General features: G+C 37.7%; 1 protein-coding gene across 8 annotated transcripts in view; it reads left to right on the top strand.

The window, feature by feature from the left end:
* The window catches only part of CADPS (calcium dependent secretion activator), a 448325-nt gene that overhangs the window by 303282 nt on the left and 122794 nt on the right, over positions 1 to 22249 (top strand). For 5 of the 8 annotated variants that reach the window (XM_044300700.1, XM_044300697.1, XM_044300699.1 and 2 more), the window contains exons 14-16: positions 5225 to 5326; positions 5434 to 5497; positions 5773 to 5896. In XM_044300700.1, coding sequence (XP_044156635.1) covers positions 5225 to 5326; positions 5434 to 5497; positions 5773 to 5896 — 290 coding nt within the window. Of the gene's footprint in view, positions 1 to 5224; positions 5327 to 5433; positions 5498 to 5772; positions 5897 to 7578; positions 7648 to 8452; positions 8471 to 22249 lie in introns of all 8 variants that reach the window. The other 3 variants (XM_044300692.1, XM_044300693.1, XM_044300695.1) reach the window with 2 other exon arrangements.

The raw sequence follows: 22249 nt of genomic DNA, 5'->3' as shown, positions 1-22249 counted from the left end.
GTCTCTTTGCAACCAACTAAAGAACTGCCAGATTTGACTATTTCCTCCCTATATGTCACCTTCTGAGATTCACAGTGCACAAATACTCATCACAGTAAACATTTTGAAATGGTGGATCTGAATATAAACACTTTAACAATAAATCCTATTTTAACCCTTTAGCAGTGATCTACTGGTTTACTGCAGCATCTACAAATTACATGCAGATGTTGCCCTGTATTGGGTTCAAACCCAGGACTCCAGCACCAACAAAGAAACAGTTCTAATCCTTGAGCCATTATACCATAAATTGTTTATAGAATATAAGGTATCACCTTTAACACCAGAAATGTTAGTACTAGTTCTAGTACTGCATAAACTGGTCAGATCCACCAGGGAAAGAGACAACCAGACTCCATAGAGGAGAGGTTATGTTGCCCCTGTGAAGTTCATATTCCTTAAAATCCTTTCAATGTGTGGTCAAGTATAAATGGGCATAGCATGAATAACACTGTAAAGATATTGGGAAGTTCTAATGGTTGAAAGTTTTTAAATATTTGCCACCCATAAACAATGCTAAAACCCTCCTTTTGTCTTCAAAATCATAATGGTCAATCTGTCAATACCAGCTCTTCTTTAGGGAAAAAGAAATTATCTTCATGGTGTTAACCTGTCAGTGTCTCAATCCTTGTGTCTTGGTGCATCGCTCTAATGTTAGCTAACCAGAGACACCCATCTAAGGCAAGATGTTTTTGACTTTTAGCCCATCAGTAGAGATGTTGCGAACATAAAATGTTCCGTTCCCGAACGGCGAACGGGAATTTCCGCAAATGTTCGCAAACGGGCGAACCGGACGAACCGCCATAGACTTCAATAGGCAGAAGAATTTTAAGACCCACAGGGACGCTTTCTGGCCACAATAGTGATGTAAAAGTTGTTTTAAGGGGACTAACACCTGGACTGTGGCATGCCGGAGGGGGATCCATGGCAAAACCTCCATGGAAAATTACGTAGTTGACGTAGAGTGTGGTAAGTTGAATTTGCAATGCGATTAATATAACCTGTATTAATCGCATTGCGATTACAACTTAGATCTGAGTTTCTAATGGTTGTATTGCTAGAATTGACGAATATAACGAATATAGCACTATATTCTCAATCTTCGTTATATTCTAGCAATAGAACCATTTCGAACCCAGCTCTAAGTTGAATTTGCAATGCGATTAATATAACCTGTATTAATCGCATTACGATTACAACTTAGTCAAATTTGTGACACTGCAGCTTCAGAATCAATCTAAGATGGATGCTGTCCTTGCTTTTTGATAGGAGGTTGGAGGGTCTGGGAGGGAGGGTCTGGAATGTGTCTGCTGACTGTGAGGTACAGGGTCAAAGCTCAATAAGGATGTATAGGAGGCGGACCGAACATCGCATATATTCGCGGTGAACACGAACAAGCTATGTTCGCCAGGAACTGTTCGCCAGCGAATAGTTTGGGACATCTCTACCCATCAGTATTGATCTAAAACTTTTTTTGTTCTATAGGGTTCAGTTTTTAGCCTATCTGCAAAGTATCTTGCTTTCAATTTTACACTGAACCTATAAAGGTGGCTGATCTGACTGCTGAATGTTTAGCCCTTATCTCTGAATTCCTGAAACTCATCTAAGCCATATTCTTATCAGTTAGATAAGAAATCAGCTATAATGACTGTTTATGAGCTATCAGAAACTCAGAGATAAGGGCTATACATCCAGCTGTCAGAGCTGCCACCTGATAGATTCAGTGTGAAACCAAAAGCAAGATACTCTGCAATTAGACTGGAACTTAACACCGTAGAACCCAAAAAAGCTAAACATTTTTAATAAAGACCAAATAAAATAAAAAAATTTAGCCCAAAATGAGTCAAATGCAATTATAAAGTAAAATTGCCCTTAAAGGTGTTCCTAGCCTTTAAAGGTTATGCCACTAACTTTTGGTGCCACATAACACAGGAGAGCATCATAGGTCTTTTGAAGTCCATGCCTTGATCGGTCAGAGCTGTTTTGGTCAAACCAACAGAAAAAATGGCGTGGTGTTAAGCAAGCAGGAAGTGCTCAAACCCATATGCAGTTGTGCATGTGTATACAGAGGAGCAAATCCTGCACTTGTAGCCCGTTGCTAATGGTGATCCCCAGCAAAAATGCATACAGTGGAGGATGCCCGCAGCGGACCACAAGTACCACAATATACCTCCTACACAAGATATCAATTATGTGGATGTGATAACCAATATAACAATATAATAACATTTGCAAAGACAGGTACACTCTGCGGTCTTACTAAACCCTCATACTGATGTTAAAATTTTGAGATTAGCCAACATATCCTACTGTGGAGAACATGTCTGAGCCTGAACACCGTGCCAAGGTTTCTCAAGTAGCTTGGGACCTAACACTCACCTACCTCTGCCATATGGGCAATACCAGGAGCCAGTGGTCGAATTACAAGAGCGTAAGGTCCAGCTCATAGCCAACTCACCAGTTACCTCCAGCATGTAGCCATGCTATGTAAAAATATGTAATTTTTATTGTAATTGTGTGTAATACATTTATTGATTGCATTTTACGACACTACAAATACAATATTGGTTACATTTTTTTATTTAGATTTAGCATATATGTATATATTTATGTTTAATGCAAATTATCAGAAATTTTACAGTTATACACAAAATTTTATTTAATTTTAATCATTTTAACATGTTATACATAAACATTTCATGGAGAAAAATAAATGATTACCTACGGTACTCAAATATATTTACTGTTCATAATCCAATATGTCTTTAACTCATCCAATGTACTATGATCTGATAGGACTTATTTTCTATAATTATATAGATAAGGACACATCAGTACGAAATAAATAGAGTATGCTACTCCCAAGTAGGTGAGCAGCAAGCCATGATCATAACTAGTGATTTTATAGACATGCAGCCAGGTTACAGTATTTGAAATTTGACAAAACCACATAAAGTATTATTATTTGTGACACGGCTCAAGATGGGAGATTGTGAGGAGAGTGAAGATGACAGAACTGGTGCTATGCACTGTGACAACAACTTGAAAAGCAGGAAACATGACATCTTTCCTATCGCTCTGCCGAAAATGTCAACTTTATGAAGGACAGTGAAAAAATGGTTTGCCAAATATTTGAAAGGTAGATTCAAGAGATGCTTGTCATGTCAGATGTGATCTAGTCCTCAGCTGCTTGAGACAGGAAGTCCTTGTACTCTTGATGGCTCTTACTTGGCAGGCCCTCCGAGACATCCATGCAACTTTCAGATGTGGCAGCCGCTGACCTGTGGACAGATGGACTTTGAAAAAGTATACATGTAATATTTTAGAAAACAGTTTAAAATAGTGTATATAATGATAGCAGCTGACATTATACACGTGTCCTTATATATTCGTTTATTACTTTTTTTATCAGTACGTTAATTCAAACTATTTTCTAACGACGCAATTAGAGGATTTTATTTTAAACCTCTTGCAGTTATGTTCATTCAGGATTAATTAGTTATGATAAAATAACAATCAAGCATTAAAAAATGCTAATATATATACATATATATATTTAGTTATTTACATTTTTGAGGATTTTTTTAAATGATTATAAAAATTATAAAATGTTCTATTTTTGTGCACAGTGGATTTGAACATCTGCTTTAACCTTTGTTTTAACTTTTAGAATTTTTTTTTTTTATGAAAACTTTCTAAAAATTTCCTATATTGTTTTTGTCTAATTTTTAATTAGCAAAAATTGTAAAAATATATTAGACTTTGTATTTAAAACTAATGAAAAATAATATAGGACCTAAACTCTAAATTATGAGAGTGTGCTTTATTTAAAAGGGATATGTTATATTGTGGTATAGGATCAAATAGTATCAAATCATATGATAATATACAGTGTTTTACTCTACATGATTTTTAACTCAAAATTATGGGTCCATTTTAAATAGGTGCATTATACGATGGTATAAAATCATATTGTGGCATAATATGGTATAATATCCTATTGTATTATATTTTGCTAAAGTCTGTTTTTGTCATTGATCTTTTTTTTTTTATGTATGCTTTCTGGTGCCAAAGACATCAGTTTAGTTCAGTCACAAGCTAGGTCTGGGTAGGGTTTAAAGATACAAGATGTTTGGTGTGAAGAGGGCCCTTCTTTTCTAAGAGGTCAGTCAAACATTACAGTACAGATTGCAATTTTTGGAATTTAGGGTCTTTTGATTTGTATAATAAAGAGAAGTAAAGTTAACCAATTAACCCCTGACAGGAGGTTCATTAAAGGTTTGTATTCCTTTGCCAAGTCTTTTGTGCAACTAAACTAGTCTAGTGCTGAGGATTTGCAAAGCTTAGGCTGTTCACTGGAGGAGGCCAGGACTTAAAACATTTGTTCGTTTTTCAGACGACTTATATTACCAGAAACAGACTGTGCTGATACAGAACCACGTAGGTAATGGCTGAATCGGTATACTTTGCCTTACAACAATAGAGAGTAATAACGATGGCTGTCTGGGCTCCTGGTTTCTTTAGTGAATGGATTAGTCTTGTCTCTTGCCCCATTCATATGGATTATGCTGTGGTGTAAATATTCAAGGGCTATCCATATTATGTAGCTGCCTGGGGATAAAGGCAAGAGGAAGTGTATACTTGTAGTTTGTGTCACCTTATACGCCTTTTGTTCAGCAGCTCACAGTTTCTTTCACTAACCTAATGCTGAGATCCAGGGATTAATGAGTAAACATTGAATAAAACATCATTTTAAGGTACCCAGTAATTGCTTTGGCTCCTATATTATGAATTCCTTAACACATTTTACTTTTGAACTGTGGATGCAAAGATTATAGTGGATATGCATCTGAACGTCTGGAACCCGAATGCATCAATGAAAAACATTAAAAAAATTATCTCAATCTAAGTATAATATTTATTTACACAATTCTTGAGTTTACACAATTGGACAATATTTTCAACAGGCTTTGAATTTAATTAGCAAAAATATACATTCATATTTTACTAAACCAAAAATATATATCACAATTTCCTTTTTTTTATACACTTTTTCCTCTTCATTGCATTTTTTTTATAGTATGTCTTTCAAAATAAGTTCATCAACTCCCAATGTTCATTGCTTTGCTTCTTGTGTCAGGAGGTGAAGCAACCAAGTCACTCATTTATTTCTCTTGTCCTCCAGGCCTGATGGCATAGGAACTGTTACAGTGGAAGAAAAAGAGCGATTTGAAGAGATCAAAGAACGCCTTCGTTTGCTTCTGGAAAATCAGATCACACATTTTAGGTAAAGCTTCGCAACGGATGTATAGGCATAGAAATATTTTCTATGAATTACAGCTACAGGAAAAAGGATTATACATAGTAAAAATCAATACATTCAAATATTCCTAGGTATTGTTTTCCATTTGGCCGACCGGAGGGAGCATTAAAAGCAACTTTGTCCTTACTGGAGAGGGTAAGTTTATCCAAATGCATGGGATTTTGAAATTTTTTTCCTTTTCTTTGAAAATTCAAGAATTTTTTTAGCTGATTATATGCGTAACTTTAGGGAAACATAATGCTTGGTATGTGCTATTAGTTCTGTACGTCACGCATTTAAAATAAAACGAACTAAGGCGAATAGTATATTCTCAACTATTGCCTACTATTTCTTTCCATGCCATTCTGGATCTTAGAAGAGCAATCTTTTTTACATTTTACTACCTTTTTTACTGATTTCCTATTATTAAGGTTTTAATGAAAGATATAGTTACTCCTGTTCCTCAAGAAGATGTCAAAAATGTCATCCGGAAATGTTTGGAGCAAGCTGCTTTAGTCAACTACACCAGACTATCTGAATATGCCAAAATCGAAGGTAAGAGATGGTTTTCTAGACCGTTTTTGTAACCTTTTGAACAATTTCTTTGAATATGAAAAATGCATAAAAGGTATATTGGGTGTATGACATATTGTGCAACATCTAAGAATGATTTGCTTTTATCACATGGTTGTGTTGTTGAGTTGTACTCTAAGTCAACTTGTCTATTACTGTCCTTGGTATTGGATAGACTAACATTGAAGAGAATTTACTGTCTTCAGATGCTTTTGGACAAATTCAGAAGGTTTGTTTGATGTGGATCTGTAAGTTTTATGAAATTGTTAAAAGTGTTTCTTAAATATTTTCACTGCTGTCAATGATTTTATAACATTTGGCCTATTTTGGGCAGATTTCGTGTTTTCGGTATCTTTGCTTGGTAATGCTTTAGGAAATAGGCTGTTATTTGCAGTTGTCATTCAGCTGAAAGGTGTCCTTTGTTTAAGTTCTTAAACAGTAGGTCAAGTGGGCATTAACTAGGCCTACCTGACAATGCAGAAGGAGAAGATATTAAGCTTTCACTTTAAGACATACATGAAAGGATAATTGGATGTATTCAAGGTGACTGATAGAAATATCAGTAGGTTTCTGTTTTGGTGACCTTGAGTGATTAATGGAGGGTCTTTTGGCTTGTTTGACTAAGTTAAGGAAAGTACTGACTGGCTATGGGAGAAGATTGTCTGGAACCACAAGATTTGTGACTTTTTTGCAAGTTCTGTCTTCTCAAAGTTGTATTATCCATAGCTAAGTTCTAACTCTCTGGTAAGATCTGCTCTCTTCTTTCAGATAAGTCATTGCAAAACAATCTTTAAGGTCTGTAAGTAAAAATGCATTCATTTCCAAAGTAGAGCACATATAGCGCGTACTCTCCTCTTGTGCCGTAAATCTTGGTTGTGTGAATACTCCGCCCCTTATTTTCTTTGCACTGTGACTTTTAGGTCTGGGAATACTTTGAAGCAACAAACCTTTTTCTTTTCTAGCTCTCTGTTTAGAGAAGTTCCTCATCCCACACTACCTGCTCTCCGCTTCTTTCCCTCCTTACTCGTTATTGGCACAGCCATTTTCCCCTCTGCCTTTCAGGAAGTGGCTGCCGTGCCAATGCCAGAGCATGCTGGGATTGTTAACCCTTAACAACCCAACATCCACCAGTTGCATGAATCTGGTTTTTACTCATAGGCATAGTATGGTTCCTTGGTTAGTTACATGAATTACTACCATCTAATACTCGTTTCTGCTCCATGTCTCACCACCAACAGAGCCATTTATGATTTGACCTCAGAAAAATATGCTAAATTCGGGTGACAGTAGGAGCACTTTCCCAAGGCTATGCTTATGAGAAAAACTTTTACGTGCCTTGGATACTTAAGGCTTGATTGCTTAGTATCTTAAGCCAAATTGTTTTCTTTCCTTTTATGTTTGGATCATTAGAGTCTTGCAAAAAGATACAATTCCCTTCCCCACCAAAAGTAGATTACAATACTTTTTCAACATCACGGTCAAAACCCGTGGCTCATGGGCATGCTGAATGGTTAATCCAGCGAAATTCAAACATCTTCTTCTGTGTGTCCCGAAATACTCTACAATCTTTTCTCCTTTTAACCTGATGTAACATTTTCCTCTAACCTTTGACCTCTTTACCTCTCTGACCTAAGCCTCTTGCATGCCCAAATCCTCTTTTATAGGGAAAAAGAGAGAAATGTATGAACACCCTGTCTTCTGCTTGGCCTCCCAAGTGATGGATTTAACCATTCGTGAGTACTTACCACCACCTCCTCTCCATGCTGTCTCCACTCTGTTGCCATTATCTCAAGATACTTCAGATCCAAACCAATTCACTTTCCTTGCTTCAAGTCTTATGAGCATTATCCCTGTCTGTTGCTTCTGTCTGTGAAACCCAGTGTGAAAGTCCAGTCACTTTATATCCGCCTAAAAGAGGTGAAAACAAAAAAGTCATTTGTCTGTTATAAACCTGGCACCTGTCTGTAAGTTTATGTCTGTGACCTGAATGCATTTTTACTTTTTGCTTCTGTGTACCGCCAGTTGGTGAATTGATTACCATTAGTTGCCAATGTCAGGGCACCTCTACAGTGGAGATCGTGACAGGGATAGAGGTTTCAAAAAGACCTTGTTTAGTCAACCATAACTTAGGGAGAGATGAACGCATACAGTAGTGTCCTTTGACTATTGATTGTACTAACTCATACGTGTATACTTGTTTTTTCCATGTTGCTAATTTTGCAGCAATTTTGATTAGCCCTTATGACTGACCCCTTCTTCCAAAATTATTGTCTATCTGAACATCTTCTATCCAATTGACTGATTTCTTTTCATCCTTCTCTCCGCCTGGTGCAGCCTCCTCACCTTCTCTTGATTATGAGAATCTGATGTTAATATTTCTGAGTGAATGTTAATTTCCTTTTTTTTTATTATTATTTTTTTTTTTAGAGAAATGTCAAATGGCATAAGTGAATGGGGTGATAGATTGGTCCATTTGCTCATTAATCATGCCTATTGTGTTCTTTCTCTTCTTTCCTCCTTGCTTTCTCTTACAAATAGAGAATCAAAAGGATGCAGGTGAACAACTGTATATGCATTATAAAGTTATAGGAGTGTAACATTTTCTGTTCTTTTATTTTTTTTTATTTTTTATTCATGGCTCCTTAAGTCATGTGCTTTTCCAGGCTGTAATGGAAACACAGTGCCACTTAAGGGGTTAATTTGTGCTGTCTCAAAAACAAAAAAATAATGCAAAAAAAATAAAAATCCAACGCTAATCATCATTTTAAGAGTAGGGCTGGCTTATTGATTTGTAATTTGGTATCGAATTAGTCCATATGATCAGGGATCATATATACGGTAAATGGAACCGAATACAACTAATTCCCCATCCCCCCTCTCATATTTGTGTTGAAGCCTTTTTTATAATGTTTGTGTTTTCTGTACATGTGTACTAACAACACAGTCAGAAAAATAACCGATTGTCTTTTCCGTCCTTTATGTTTGTAAGGTAATAATGTAATGTTACATGGCTCAAATGGTTAAGCGGTTTCTTGAGATCTGCTCTTCGTAGCACAAACCACCAAGAATCCTTGACATTTGAAGATTTGCATTTTTGTTCAGATTTTTGAATTTTTGTTCTGCTTCTGCTAAAATGCAATCCCTGTGTAACCTAGGAAATTTACATTATTTTTTTTATGTTGACATTTTGCATAGTTCTTTTTTATATGGCTTGTTGCATCAATTTTTTTTACATGCTCTAATGGAGAGGGAAATTCCCAAGTAAACAAATGAGTTAAAAGGCCATTAAAGGGGTTTTCAAAGAAAAAAAAAAAGTGGTATTTTTTTTTCACCTAGACACTGCACCACTCATCCATGGGCCTTGTCTGCAGCTGAGCCCCTGTCAAGTGAATTAGTTTGAGTTGAAATATCAGACTTTTCCATGGCCAATATTGGCAGTACTTCTATAGAAAAAAAATAACATTTTTCAAATTTAAGACAGCCTCTTTAAATTCCTAGCAATGTGCAGCATTAAGCCTCATTCACATGTCAGTATTCCACAGACGTGTGCTGTACATGTTCTCTATGAACAGCACACGTCCCCATTCATTTTAATGTGTGGATTTACACATCAGTGTTTTAGCACGGTCCGTGGGTCCGTGTTTTTTTTTAGCACGGATGCATGTTCTATTTTATCCGTGTTCACGGATCCATCACACCCATTATAGTCTATGGGTCGTGAAAACCACAAATGCAACATGGATCCATCACGAACATCTTCACAGAGGCATCACTGACCACCTTTTCACGGATTTAAAGGCTATGTACACCTTTGGGGAGAATTTTTTTAAAATTATTGCATTGTACTCATTTTGAGCTAAATATCATTTGGTCTTTATTAACAATATGGAATCCTTTTTTGTGTACAGAGCTGAGATGATTTTTTGTATTTTCCGTCATCTGAGGAGCAGACGGGCTCCTTATCTCTATTCTTTGACCTTATAAACAATCATTATAGCTCATGTCTTACCTTACTGATAAGAATGTGGCTTAAATAAGTGTTTATGACCTCTTAGTACTTTAGAGATAAGGGTTATTAGATGGCACAAAGTAAAAGTATCAGTCACACAGTTAGAAAAACTGTTAACCGTTTGTAGAAGAATGGCTCAATATTTTTAATAAAGGCCAATTAAAAATATTATTTTTAGCCAAAAATGAGTGAAATGCAATCATAAAAAAATTGCCTCCAAAGGTGTACGGTACATAACCTTTAAGCATTGATGTGTGAATAAAGCTTTGGTATGCTAGTGTCACAACACCATAGTATTGCTATTTTTCTGTTATTTAGCTGAAAAATACCTGGGCCCATGCGTGGTTTCCAGTGTTTATTTGGCAATACAAGTTTCTTGGCACTAATGCAAAATTTGATATTGAGATATATATATCTGGTGACCAAGTGGTTTAGTAAACTATGTCCCTGGTGTCTAGTAGTATAATAATATTGCTTATTTCTAGTGGTTATTTACATGGCAAGGTTCTAGGACCAAGCCTGTCATGTGTTAATGATAGTTAGCTATTCCTTCCTCCACCAAAATTATCGGTGACAGATAAACTGAGGTAAAAGATAGAGAAATGTGTTGTTGTCATTGGACATTGGCAGTGTTCACTGTGATGAGGCATAACACAGAGATAATAAACAAGCTATTATAATACAAGCATAGTGCACACAGTACTACTTCCTGTCAGAGAGGTTACTGTGATCCCGGAAATTCTAAATTCCAGGCGCAACTGTAACCTCTGTAATCGCCATAGTCATGCCTCTGGTTGATGGGTCACAGCTTAAATAGAGATGACATAGCTTCAGTGGTGCCAAAGCTGCTTTTCCTCTGCTCTGCTTTTGAAACAGTGTCACTCCAGCTTTGAGCTGGGCAGTTGAGCCAAACTAGAGGCTTTTAGATAAGGTTGCCAGCAACCATTCTCAGATTGCTCAGATCTTCGGTTTAGAGTTCAAGACACAGCCAGGCTTGGTAGTTGTCTTTCCACTCTCTTGTTCTACTGCCATAACAGTCATATCTTTTTAAGGTACATTTACGTTGAGAACATCTTTAAAGTTTTTTTTGGGGGAAACCTTGTATGTAAGTGGGGTGGAGAGGGAGAAAAATACACCTTACCGAACCCCAGCTGCTGCTGTTTAATCCACTCCTTTTCTCTTCCTAGTCTTAGACTTGACACACTGAGAACATCTTGGACTATTCACACAGCCAATCATTGGCTGAGACGGGTCTCTACTGTGGCCAGTGACTGGCTGGGAGTGCAGTCTTAGTCATTTCACGTGTGTCAATCCTGAGACCAGGAAGTGGAGAGTGGCAGAGCCCAAAGCAGAGGAAAAACAGTAGTGGTGGGACATAGCTAAGGTGAGTAACAATGGAAAGAAAATGGGATAGTCAGCAATTTTACAAATACATCAGAATTTCAAGGAAATTACAGAATTAAAACACACAGTTCTGCCTTCAGATCCCAAATAATGGAACGAAGGATACGATTTTGAAACCTTTTTGCAAATGACTTTCATTGTTCTGAATATTGGGATTTTTTCAAATTTTTGGTTTCAAAGAATGGATTCCACCACTAGATGAGTCTACATTTAAAGATGTTCAATTCTGCATGTACAGTAGAGAGGTTTCTGACTGGTCTATCTGAAGACTAGAGAATCTTCTCGTGGACTTGCACAAAAAAATAAAAGGCTTAATTCCTAGAGGCCATTGAGGGACACCAGACAACTGCATGACTTCTGGACCACTTTCTGCTACGGTTCTTCATTTTCACAGCTAACTTTTAAATCTTTTTATTTCATGTTATCTGTAGGAGGAGGAAGCAGACTTTATGAAGGAGTATAGCGTACACATACACTTGTCCTATATAGCAGATAGATATTCAGAATCATTTTTTGGGCGGGCCCAATGAATTCCATATCAAATGTTTCTATTTACAAAATCCACCACAGGTTTTTGTAGGCTTTCAAATTGACATTCATTTCCCAGACCTAAACTCATTCAGTTGTCTCTTCAGTAACGACATTCGCAATGAAGTTGTCAACAACTCAAGCTTCCATACTGTAATATGATTAGCCCAGAGTTGTAGCTATGCCTTCTTCACCTGAGGCAAAGATAATTTAAACATATCTAAATATCCTGGCCAAGAGTGGCTTGTACTCTGCCATTTTCAACCAGCATATATCCTATCAACCATTCTCTAGTGACATCCTTGTATTCGATCTCCTAGTAGAGGTTTGCTGCTTTTCAGGTCCAGCACCTGGATCTGAATATTTTTGTAATTCCTTGTAATTAAAAATTTATGATAGCCACTAGAGTTATTCAATAAGATGTATCTGTTGAGCACCACTCACTGTTTATTTTTTCCTATTTCACTGTTCATCTCTCTGAGGTGGATGTACATGTTCAGTTCCATCCTTCAACTGCCTACTGAGCTGTAATAGGGACAGAGATGCAAAAGAAAGGACATGCCCACTGATCTGCAGGCTTGATATAATTCTAACAGAGCAGTTAGAACAATGAATGGAGAGAGCTCTGGATCCATGTGAGGTACAGGGCTGGTTTTAGATAAACAATAATATTTCCATACAAAGTAAAACATCAAAATTATTATTTCCATTTTCTTAGGCCTTACCCCCAAATTCCCTCCCAAACGCCCACCCCTTTGCAATGCGTATTTCACCTCTAACCCCCCACCACGACTCCCCGTCAAAAAAAGACGGTACGTGGATAGTGAGGAGGTTGAGGCAGGAAAAATTTCTAATTCCATGCTCCCCATATCTTTAACCATTTATCCTCAGAGTTTCTTTGTTTATATAAAATATTTTCATATCTTTTAATCTTGTTAATGAGATTTAACCATGTGTTTATACTTGGAGTATTGGATGAGAACCAAGCCCGTACAATCAGGAGCCTTGTCAAAGACTCTACCGTAAATGGAATCGCCACTTTCAGTTTTCGGGTAATATTATTGTGAATTGTCCCCCAATATTCTTTTAGTTCTATGCAAGTCCAAAACATATATAAATAATCGGCTTCAGGTAAAAATGTGGAAGTGTCTATATCAAAAAGCAATTTTTATTTTATACTAGAAAGTGCTGAATGTAACTGAAAATACCTAAACTAAGATAAATTAGATATATTTTCTCTTTGTACTAACTCCAAAAACGAGAAAATATACCCATTCCCAACCACCTGTGCAAGATAACAAATGTAATTCTTTTGCCAATACTGATGCCCAACCAATTTATCTAAGGCCTGTAAATAATAATTATGCCAAAGGGCGTACAACAAAGGTATCCATTTATTCCCAAACAATCTCTAATAGTGCTCCAAGACTTAATAAGTAGCTTCACAGCAACTCTATTGTCCTGTTGGAGATTGATTAATTGGCCAGATTCCAATAAAGTAAAGATATTATCATGTGAAGAAATCTTCACCAAGGTTCTGCAAAGTGGGCTTTTTTCTCATTCATAATATAGCCAAAGCTGTGATGCTATAAAATAGTCCTTGAAACAGGGAAGATTTAATCCTCCCTGTTCCACCGGCTTATAAAAATGCTCTAATTTAAGCCTTACTCGATTTCTTCCCCAAAGTAGATAATTAATAATTCTCTCTATCAGTTTAAAAAACTTGTCTTCAATCCATACTGGGGAGTTCCTGAGGATATACAGTAATTGGGACAAAATCATCATCTTTACCAGTGATATTCTATCGGCTCTAGATAGCGGGAGTCGGAGCCATATCTTTATTTTAGATCTCAATTTAGTTATCAATGGGATCAAATTAAGCTGTAAAAAATCTTCATTCTTAGAAGAGATAGTGATACCCAAATATTCAAGTGAATCAGAGATCCTCAAATTACTGGAAAACTCCTCAGCCAGAGGTTCTATTCTATCTAAAGGCATAACAATAGTTTCAGACCAGTTAATATCAAGACCCGAAACTTCACCAAAGGAATTAACAACTTGAATAACCCTCGGGAGTGTAGTATTAGTATGTTGTGTGTAAAATAAAACATCATCGGCTATAAGGAAATACGATCTTCTCTTCCCGATAACCCAAACCCTTCAATCCTGGGATCCTGCTTGACCCTAACAGCAAGAGGATCAATATAAATATCAAATAATAATAGAGAAAGTGGACATCCTTGACGAGTACCTCTCCCCAAGGAAATACACCTTGTCAGCGTCGTATTAATATTAAGCCTCGCCTTGGGGGATTTGTACAAAAGCTTAATCATATTTATGAACTTAATACCAAATCCCATCTTCTCTAACACCCTCCAGAGGAATCTCTACTAAACCCTGTCAAAAGCCTTAGAGGCATCTAAAGACAGGATGGAAAGAGAGACCCCCCGGAAGGACTGAATATTAGCAAAAAGGCGATGCAAATTATAATGAGTACCCTTATTAGGAATAAACCCGCTTTGATCAGAATGTATAATAGATGATATAACTTTAGCCAACCTAGTAGTAAGAATCCTTGAGAGAAGCTTAACATCCGTATTGAGTAAAGAAATCGGCCTATATGAACCCATATATAAGGGATCTTTGCCTTTTTTCTACTATTACAGCTTCTGTCATCGAAGAGGACTACTGTCCTCTATTGCCTCAATGAATACCTTCAGAAGATGGGGGAGAATAGCCTCCCTATATTTACGATAAAATTCATATGGGAATCCACCAGTTTAATGGAGAGGAGTTTCCCACACAAGATTACATAGCAGCCTCTAACTCCTGCAAGGAGAGGTCCGCATTTAGGGATTCTCTTTGGATATCTGTAAGGACTGGAAGAGAGATAGAATCCAAATATAAATCAATCACTTCATCTGAAACACTATTATCTGATTTATACAATTCCAGAAAGTATTTTACGAATGCCTCTTTAATGCATTCCTGATCTTGGGTAACTGTGCCTTCAGAAGAACAGATACTAACTAGTAGCTATCTCTTTATTTATTTTTTCTACTGATTAAAGATCACCCTGGCCAGCATTTTCCTGGGCGACCTGATTCAGAAAAAATGTTTTGTCCCTTAAAAAAAAGCCTTTGCTGCAGCAGTCTTAAATTAGAAATATTACTTATAAACAACCCCCTCATAAAGGCCTTAAATGCATCCCATACCAAATGGGTCCTTGCTGAGTTATAATTACTATCCCCAAATAATTATATCTCCTGTTTAATCAATTTATGGTTGTCCTTTATAGAAATCGAATGAGGGTTTAATCTAAATGGGGCCTAACACTGTATTTACCATCCACTATACATAACTCAATGGAGAGAGGTAGATGATCGGATAGAAACCTAGCATCAGATTTCATACGTTTTATGTATTTCAAATAGTTCAGGCCACTGATCCATAAACGTTAGTAAACAGTTAAGTACATAAACTTTCTAATGGCACCATATAATATCTCATAGAATGAAGTGGAAAGCTGGAAAAAAAAAATATAAAAACAGATTTAAAAAAGGAAATGGGTCAGTATCTGATTTTAACCAGCAGAGCAATTTTTGGTGACACACTCCTTTGAAGTAGTGTTTGCAACATTTTTTATATGGTTTGCACCATCCCCAGCATTTTGTATTTACTAAGAGCCATACAGATTTTTGTCTCACGTTTCTGGATGAGGGCTTGTTTTTTGTGGGACATATACTTTCTAATAGCACCATATAATATCTCATAGAATGAAGTGGAAAGCTGGAAAAAAAAACATGTACTGTATGTATAACTTTTTGATCACTTGTTATTAAAATTGTTTTGGGGGGTGAAGTGTCCAGCCATTTTTTTTTTGTTACATTGTTCACTTTTATATATAAAATACTATTAGATAGGATACTTTTATATTTTAATAGTTTAAGTATTTTTAGATGCGTTGCCAATTATTTTAGATTTTTTTTGTAATTTATTTTAATATGTAAAATGGATAGTGGTGAATTTTCAATGTTTTTAATTTTTATATTTTTTAAAATATTAAAAAATATGTTTGCTCGATCTGCTACGCATCAATCAGCCACTGTTTCAGGTGTTGTGTGTTTTTAGAGTAAATCGATATGGGGCAAATCATGACAAACTTATCACATGGCAAGCAACTCTGAACTCAGACCTCCTACAACCTAGACCAGGGGTGGCCAACCTTACAGATGACCGCCCATGCTCAGATCACTGCCCATGCTCAGATGACCGCCCATGTGCAGATCACTGCCCTATGCTCAGATGACTGCCCATGCTCAGATCACTGCCCTATGTTCAGATGACCGCCCAGGCTCAGATGACCGCCCATGCTCAGATGACTGCCCATGCACAGATGACACCATCATGCGCAGATGACACCCTCATGCTCAGATGACCACTCATGCTCAGATGACCGCCCATGCTCAGATGACCGCCCATGCTCAGATGACGCCCCATGCTCAGATGACACCCCATGCTCAGATGACCCCCCACCCGCATTCTGAGATCATGTGTGGGGGGTGATTTGACATAGGCGAGATGTGAGCATGGGGTGTCTGATATTTGGTGTGTTGTGTGAGTACTGGGGAGGCTTATTTTGTGGGTCTGATGAGGATTTGGGGGTCTTATCTGAGCTCATACTACCCCCATGTCAGATAAGACCCCCATGATCAGTACTTTAAAAAAAAACTATGTAGGAGGCTTATCCTACCTCTGCTGCCGCTGGTCTGAGGACTGTGGCGCCCTCTCCACAGTGACCTGACATGCACAGCCTCAGGTCAGAGCGCGGGCCTCCACATATTGGGGGGGTGCACTGCGCCACCAATGACAATTAACCTTTAATACAGATACAGGAGGCGGGCTGGCAGAATCACATAGCCACCTGGCCTCTATGACGGCGCTGCGATCCCCGGCAGTTAACCCCTTAGGTGCAGGCACCTAAGAAGTTAACTGCCGCGGATCTCAGCTACCTCTCATAGAGGTTAGGTGCGGGCTGTATGATTCTGCAGCCAGCACCCGCCTCCTGTATTTGAATAAATGAGTGAGTTAACTTCATTGGTGGCAATGGCCACAGTCCCTCCTCTTCCCCTCTGTGTTCTCATTGGTGGCAGCGGCGGCAGCAGCACAGGGGGAGGGGGGACTACTTCCTTCTCTTGTGCTGCTGATATTTTGATACCTGCAACATCCTTAGTACAGGAATTTCTGGCCCACTCCCCTACGAGCCGCAAATGAAGATGCAAGGAGCCGAATGAGGCTCGCGAGACACGGATTGGCCAACCCCTGACCTAGACGCTTTCCACAAAATGCACCTTTTTTCAAGTGCACCAAAATTGATGGCATGCAGCATTTCTTAAATTTAGCAATAAATATTCAAATAAATTACCCCGCTGTCTTGAGATGTTACTCCACTTTTTATATCACCCCTTTACTGGACTAAGACTTCAAAAATATATGCCCCTTTTTTTTTTTAAGTCACCGTTGATAAATCTAGCTGCAATCATTCTGACAGGCTAACCATGACCACTCTCCCACCCACTTTTCAAAACTGGAGTATTTAAAAAAAAAATAATGTGATTTGAATTCTGGAGTGTAGGACTTGATAAATCCTGACATAATTCTGCAATTTGTGCCAAATGTTTGATACATTTTACACATCTTTAAAACACTTTTAGACACTTTTGTCTATATACATTAGATCATTTATTTTTTTCCAGATGAACAGCATGCTCATTTTTGGGGGAAAATATTTTCCATTACATGTGGGCAGTGTCGGACTGAAGTCCCTTGGGCCCACCAGAGTGAATAATTCTGTGGGCCCACCCTCTTTGTATAAAGGACCTTAAGGTCCATGTTTTATTAGGGGTCCATTATGGTCAGAGTTTGGCCCACCAGAGGATCCTCTGGTGTTCAGGTGGGCCAGTAGTATCCTGCATGTGGGAGTTTTCAAACCACATCCAAATGCATTACATTGTAAACTGTAACACCAGAAGTACGCAGCATGTGAAATCACCCTTAAATATAGATAAGCGAATTGATTCTTCCAAATTCAAATTTCTCCAAAAAATATTAGAATCTGAATTCTTTGAAACTCAATTTGGGTGATAGAGAGAGAGAGAGAGAGAGAGAGAGAGAGAGAATCACCCACTTAACAAATTTTAAAGCCAAGACAGTCTTCAGCTGGGTAGCTTTCCTAAGAAAAGAAACGAAAAGCCTCTCATGCTACCAGATGTTTGGTATCAATCCTATGAAACAATGCTTAGTCTTTTAAACAGTCTTTGAAACATTACTTGACCCTCAACAGTGCAAAGCAGAGAGAAGAGGTTTAGCCATGTGAGAGGCTTTGGTTGGGATCTAGGTGGTACTATTTCTCCTTATGGAGAGCACCTGAGTACCTAGTACGGAGAGAAGTCTTTTAGACCAGACACGGCTCCTCTGGGTTTCTGGGGAAAAGATACACAAATTAGTTTTCCTTCCTAAAGGAGAAGAAAGCTAATGGTAGATTCTTGTATGGGCTATATCCCCCATTGAAATAAATGGAGACATCCAGAAAATCTGAAACAAACTATTACGTACGTTGTGGAATGTTAATTCTGCAGTGAAACTCAGCACTGGGACTGATAATTTTAAGTGAAGTCTTGCCTGGCTGCAACATAATGACTTCCCCTATGTTAACTTATGGGGCTTAAAATTGTCAATTCGTACGCTGTGTTTTCCGCTACAGAATTAACATTTCATTTGTTGTGGATTTTCTGAAGCCAAATGTCACCCTCTCCATTCATCATTCATTTCACATAAATCCATTCTTAGCTTTCTTCTCCTCTAGGAAGGAAACCTAATTTGCATATCATTTTCTCAGAAACCAGAGAGGCAGTACCTGGCCTATAAGACTCCTTATGAGTACCAGGTACTCAGGGGGTCTCCGTAAGGAGAAATAGTACCCCCCAGATCCATACCAAGGCCTCTAACCTACTTCTCTTTACTCTGCCCTGCTGAGGGACAATCTAAGTTATATTTCAAAGCCTACCTAAAAGACTAAGCATTGACTTATCGGATTGATCCCTAACATTGATTTATAATCAAATCAAATTTCTTTGCAAGTTTGTATGAATAGAAACAAAAACATTTGAGAATTTTTTTTGAAATTTGCTGTAGATGTAATGCAGCCAGACAGTGGTGTCTAGCCTATGTATTTTTGGTAATTTTTTTGTCCTTTTAGGCTTATGTAAATGGCTACTGTCCATCTACTATGCTTGAATATTAGGAATGCTCTTACTGGTCTGATATAAGACCTCTGCATCAGATGTCTTGCCCAGCCCTCTTTCCGCTTTTACCCTCATGCTGGTTCCATGAAACACTGCAGCTGCATCTCCCTCCTCCTGGTCTACCATTTACTGTTGTTACTACTTTTTGAAGACTAGGGAGTTTTCATAACATTTACAGTGATCCTACAGAGAGAAAAGTGTGAATTTCGAGTTTCTGAAAGATGTGGCCCTCCCTCCCCCTAAACAAGATCTTTTTTTCATATATTCCAATGGGCTATGCCTGTTCTTTGAACTAGCCATTGTAATACAATCATGAAATCCAGCACTGCAATTGTTCATAAAATCGGAATCTTAATTGATTAAAGAGTACAAAGCAGTAAAAATCGGCTTGTGGCTAAACTAGCCCTTTCTACATGACATGTGCGGCTCAGAGGAGGTGAGAAGTTATGAGTTTAGTGGGTTATTGAGGGTGGAGACCCATTTGTGTGGCCATTGTAATAGCTCTGACAGGCTGCAATTCACAACACAACCACTGGGTGGCCACATAGACACATATAGGATAGACATCTCATAACCGAGTATCACAAAATCTTATTTTTTCAAAAAAGCTGGTCATCTTGCACCACGCATCTTGGGATATGTTGAGGGAAAAATGGTGAAAAATATATTTTCGGAAAGGTATTTTTAATGAAGATTCTTTAGAAAGTTGCTTGATCTTGCCTTTAGAATGCAAATGAACAACACAAATGTCAGCACAAAGGTGTCCTTTGCCTTTAATTCATCAGATCGCACAATGGAAATTGTCACATGACCCGACGGGTCCTTGCCTGTATCTTACCTGTATGTACAGATGCATGGACAGCCCTAGGGATAATATTTGTGCTAGTCAACATGAGCATACAGCCCTCAGACTGACAGAGTCGGAGCTTGTTTTGTGTGTTCGCTCTGAAAAGAATACTATTTTCATCTCTAGATCATTTTGCTTTGCTGATATTGCAAACTGTATGACAGATGGGTCACACTCTGATCGCTGCGTTCTAACATTTGGGAGAGCAGAGAACATATTTGGTGAAGCTGGCATCATTCAAGGCTGTTTGATTCGAGCCACAATATGAGAACCACTAGTATTTCACGTTGAAAATAATTAAAGAAGCAGGAAACAATTAGAAAGCACACATTTTGAATAGTGACAGATGTTATACATGTTTAAATTAGACAAAGGGATATAAGACAAATTCATGGGTCACATTAACAACTGCTGCAGTTTTAGCTTGTGATTTGCAGTGCAATATGAAAAGTCTTGAAAATTAAAGTGGAGCGGTGTGAAAAACAATATTTATGCCACGTGCTTGTAAACCTTTCCTTGTAAAATTCTGCATTGTGTACCATCAAGTTACATATAACGAAGCAAGCAAGATAGATAGATAGATAGATATGAGAAAGATAGATAGATAGATAGATAGATAGATATCAGATAGATAGATAGATAGATAGATATGAGAAAGATAGATAGATAGATAGATAGATAGATAGAAAGGATAAATAGATAGATAGATAGATATCAGATAGATAGATAGATAGATAGATAGATAGATAGATAGATATGAGAAAGATAGATAGATAGATAGATAGATAGATAGAAAGGATACATAGATAGATAGATAGACATTAGATAGATGGATATCAGATAGATAGATAGATAGATATTAGCTGAATAGATTAACAAAGGAAGTATAGATAAAAAGTAGAGAGATATAGTAGATAGATATTCTATAAATAGATGGATAGATGAGTACAGATACGATTTATAGATAGATAATAGATAGTTTGAATATGAAATGGTAGCGGTGCTGGGTAAGGCTACATTCACACGTCAGTATTTTTCTATTTCCCGAATTTCTGTCCGTTTTTTGCGGATCCGTTGTTCCTGAAAATGTTTCCGTATGTCATCCATTTTTGCAGATCCGCAAAAAATGAAAACATGTATAAATTTCAATAAGCAAATAAAGTTGTTTGGATTTCTTTGAAAAAAAAATTAAAAAATAAAGTTTCTGTGGGCAGGATTTAATTTCCAGGAACGGAATCCGCATAAAACGGATGACATACGTAATGACATACGAATGTCTTCCGTTTTTTGCGGATCCATTGACTTTGTATTGTACCAGGATCCGATTTTTGCGGAAAAGAATAGGACAAGTTTTATATTTTTTCGGATATGCGGAAAGGAACAACGGAAACGGACAGCACACATTGTGCTGTCCGATTTTTTTCCAGGACCCATTGAAAATGAATGGGTACAGAACTGGTCCAGATCTGTTCCGCATAAAACGGAACAGATCAGGAAAGAAAAAACGGACGTGTGAATGGACCCTAACAAAGACAGCTTTCCTTTTGGACAGCTTGATAGATCTAACATGGTGGACGGGACATAAATGTGAAGTCGGATGAGATGCTAGCTGACATTTGTCATACAAAAATAAAAGCTGATGCAGTGCCAGATTATCTCTAATTGGGGTTACTTTACTAAGGCAGTATAGTAGCATAGTAACAGTACCAGGGTCAGATTGGCTCACTGGGATGCCAGAGGATCCATCTAGTAGGCCCAGGGTCTGACTCCAAAGGTCCAGCAGAAGAAGCGAATTCTCAATTTTTCCTTCTTTTGAATTCATGTCACACCAGTCCAATAAGAAGCGCCATTATAGGCAATGTCTATGCACAGAGGCGAAGACTTACTATTCAAAATGCACAATTTATTTTTATTTTTCCCACAATTTGTACCCCATTTATCACGCATTTTAGACACTTTTTTAGGCCTTGTCCAACAAGAGGTGTGGCTTATCTAACAAGAGGTGTGGCTTATATGGCAGGGGTGTGGCTTTATATAAAATGGGATTGTGAATTAACTTCATCTCTGTGCACCAAAAAAAGCCCTAAAATGTTTGTGCTTTTTTTTGGGGAGTAAAACTAAACTAGGTCATAGGCGGCATAAACTTAGACTAGAGAGGCTAAAGTGGCGACAGATTTACCAGCCAGTATCAGTCGCTGTGATCGGGCGCAGCTTTTAGACAGCATTAGTAATCACCATGTTGA

Source organism: Bufo gargarizans, chromosome 7, assembly GCF_014858855.1.
Source record: "Bufo gargarizans isolate SCDJY-AF-19 chromosome 7, ASM1485885v1, whole genome shotgun sequence".
Lineage (NCBI taxonomy): Eukaryota > Metazoa > Chordata > Amphibia > Anura > Bufonidae > Bufo > Bufo gargarizans.
The sequence above is the reverse complement of the archived record's forward strand: the minus strand, read 5'-3'. Positions and strand labels throughout refer to the sequence as shown.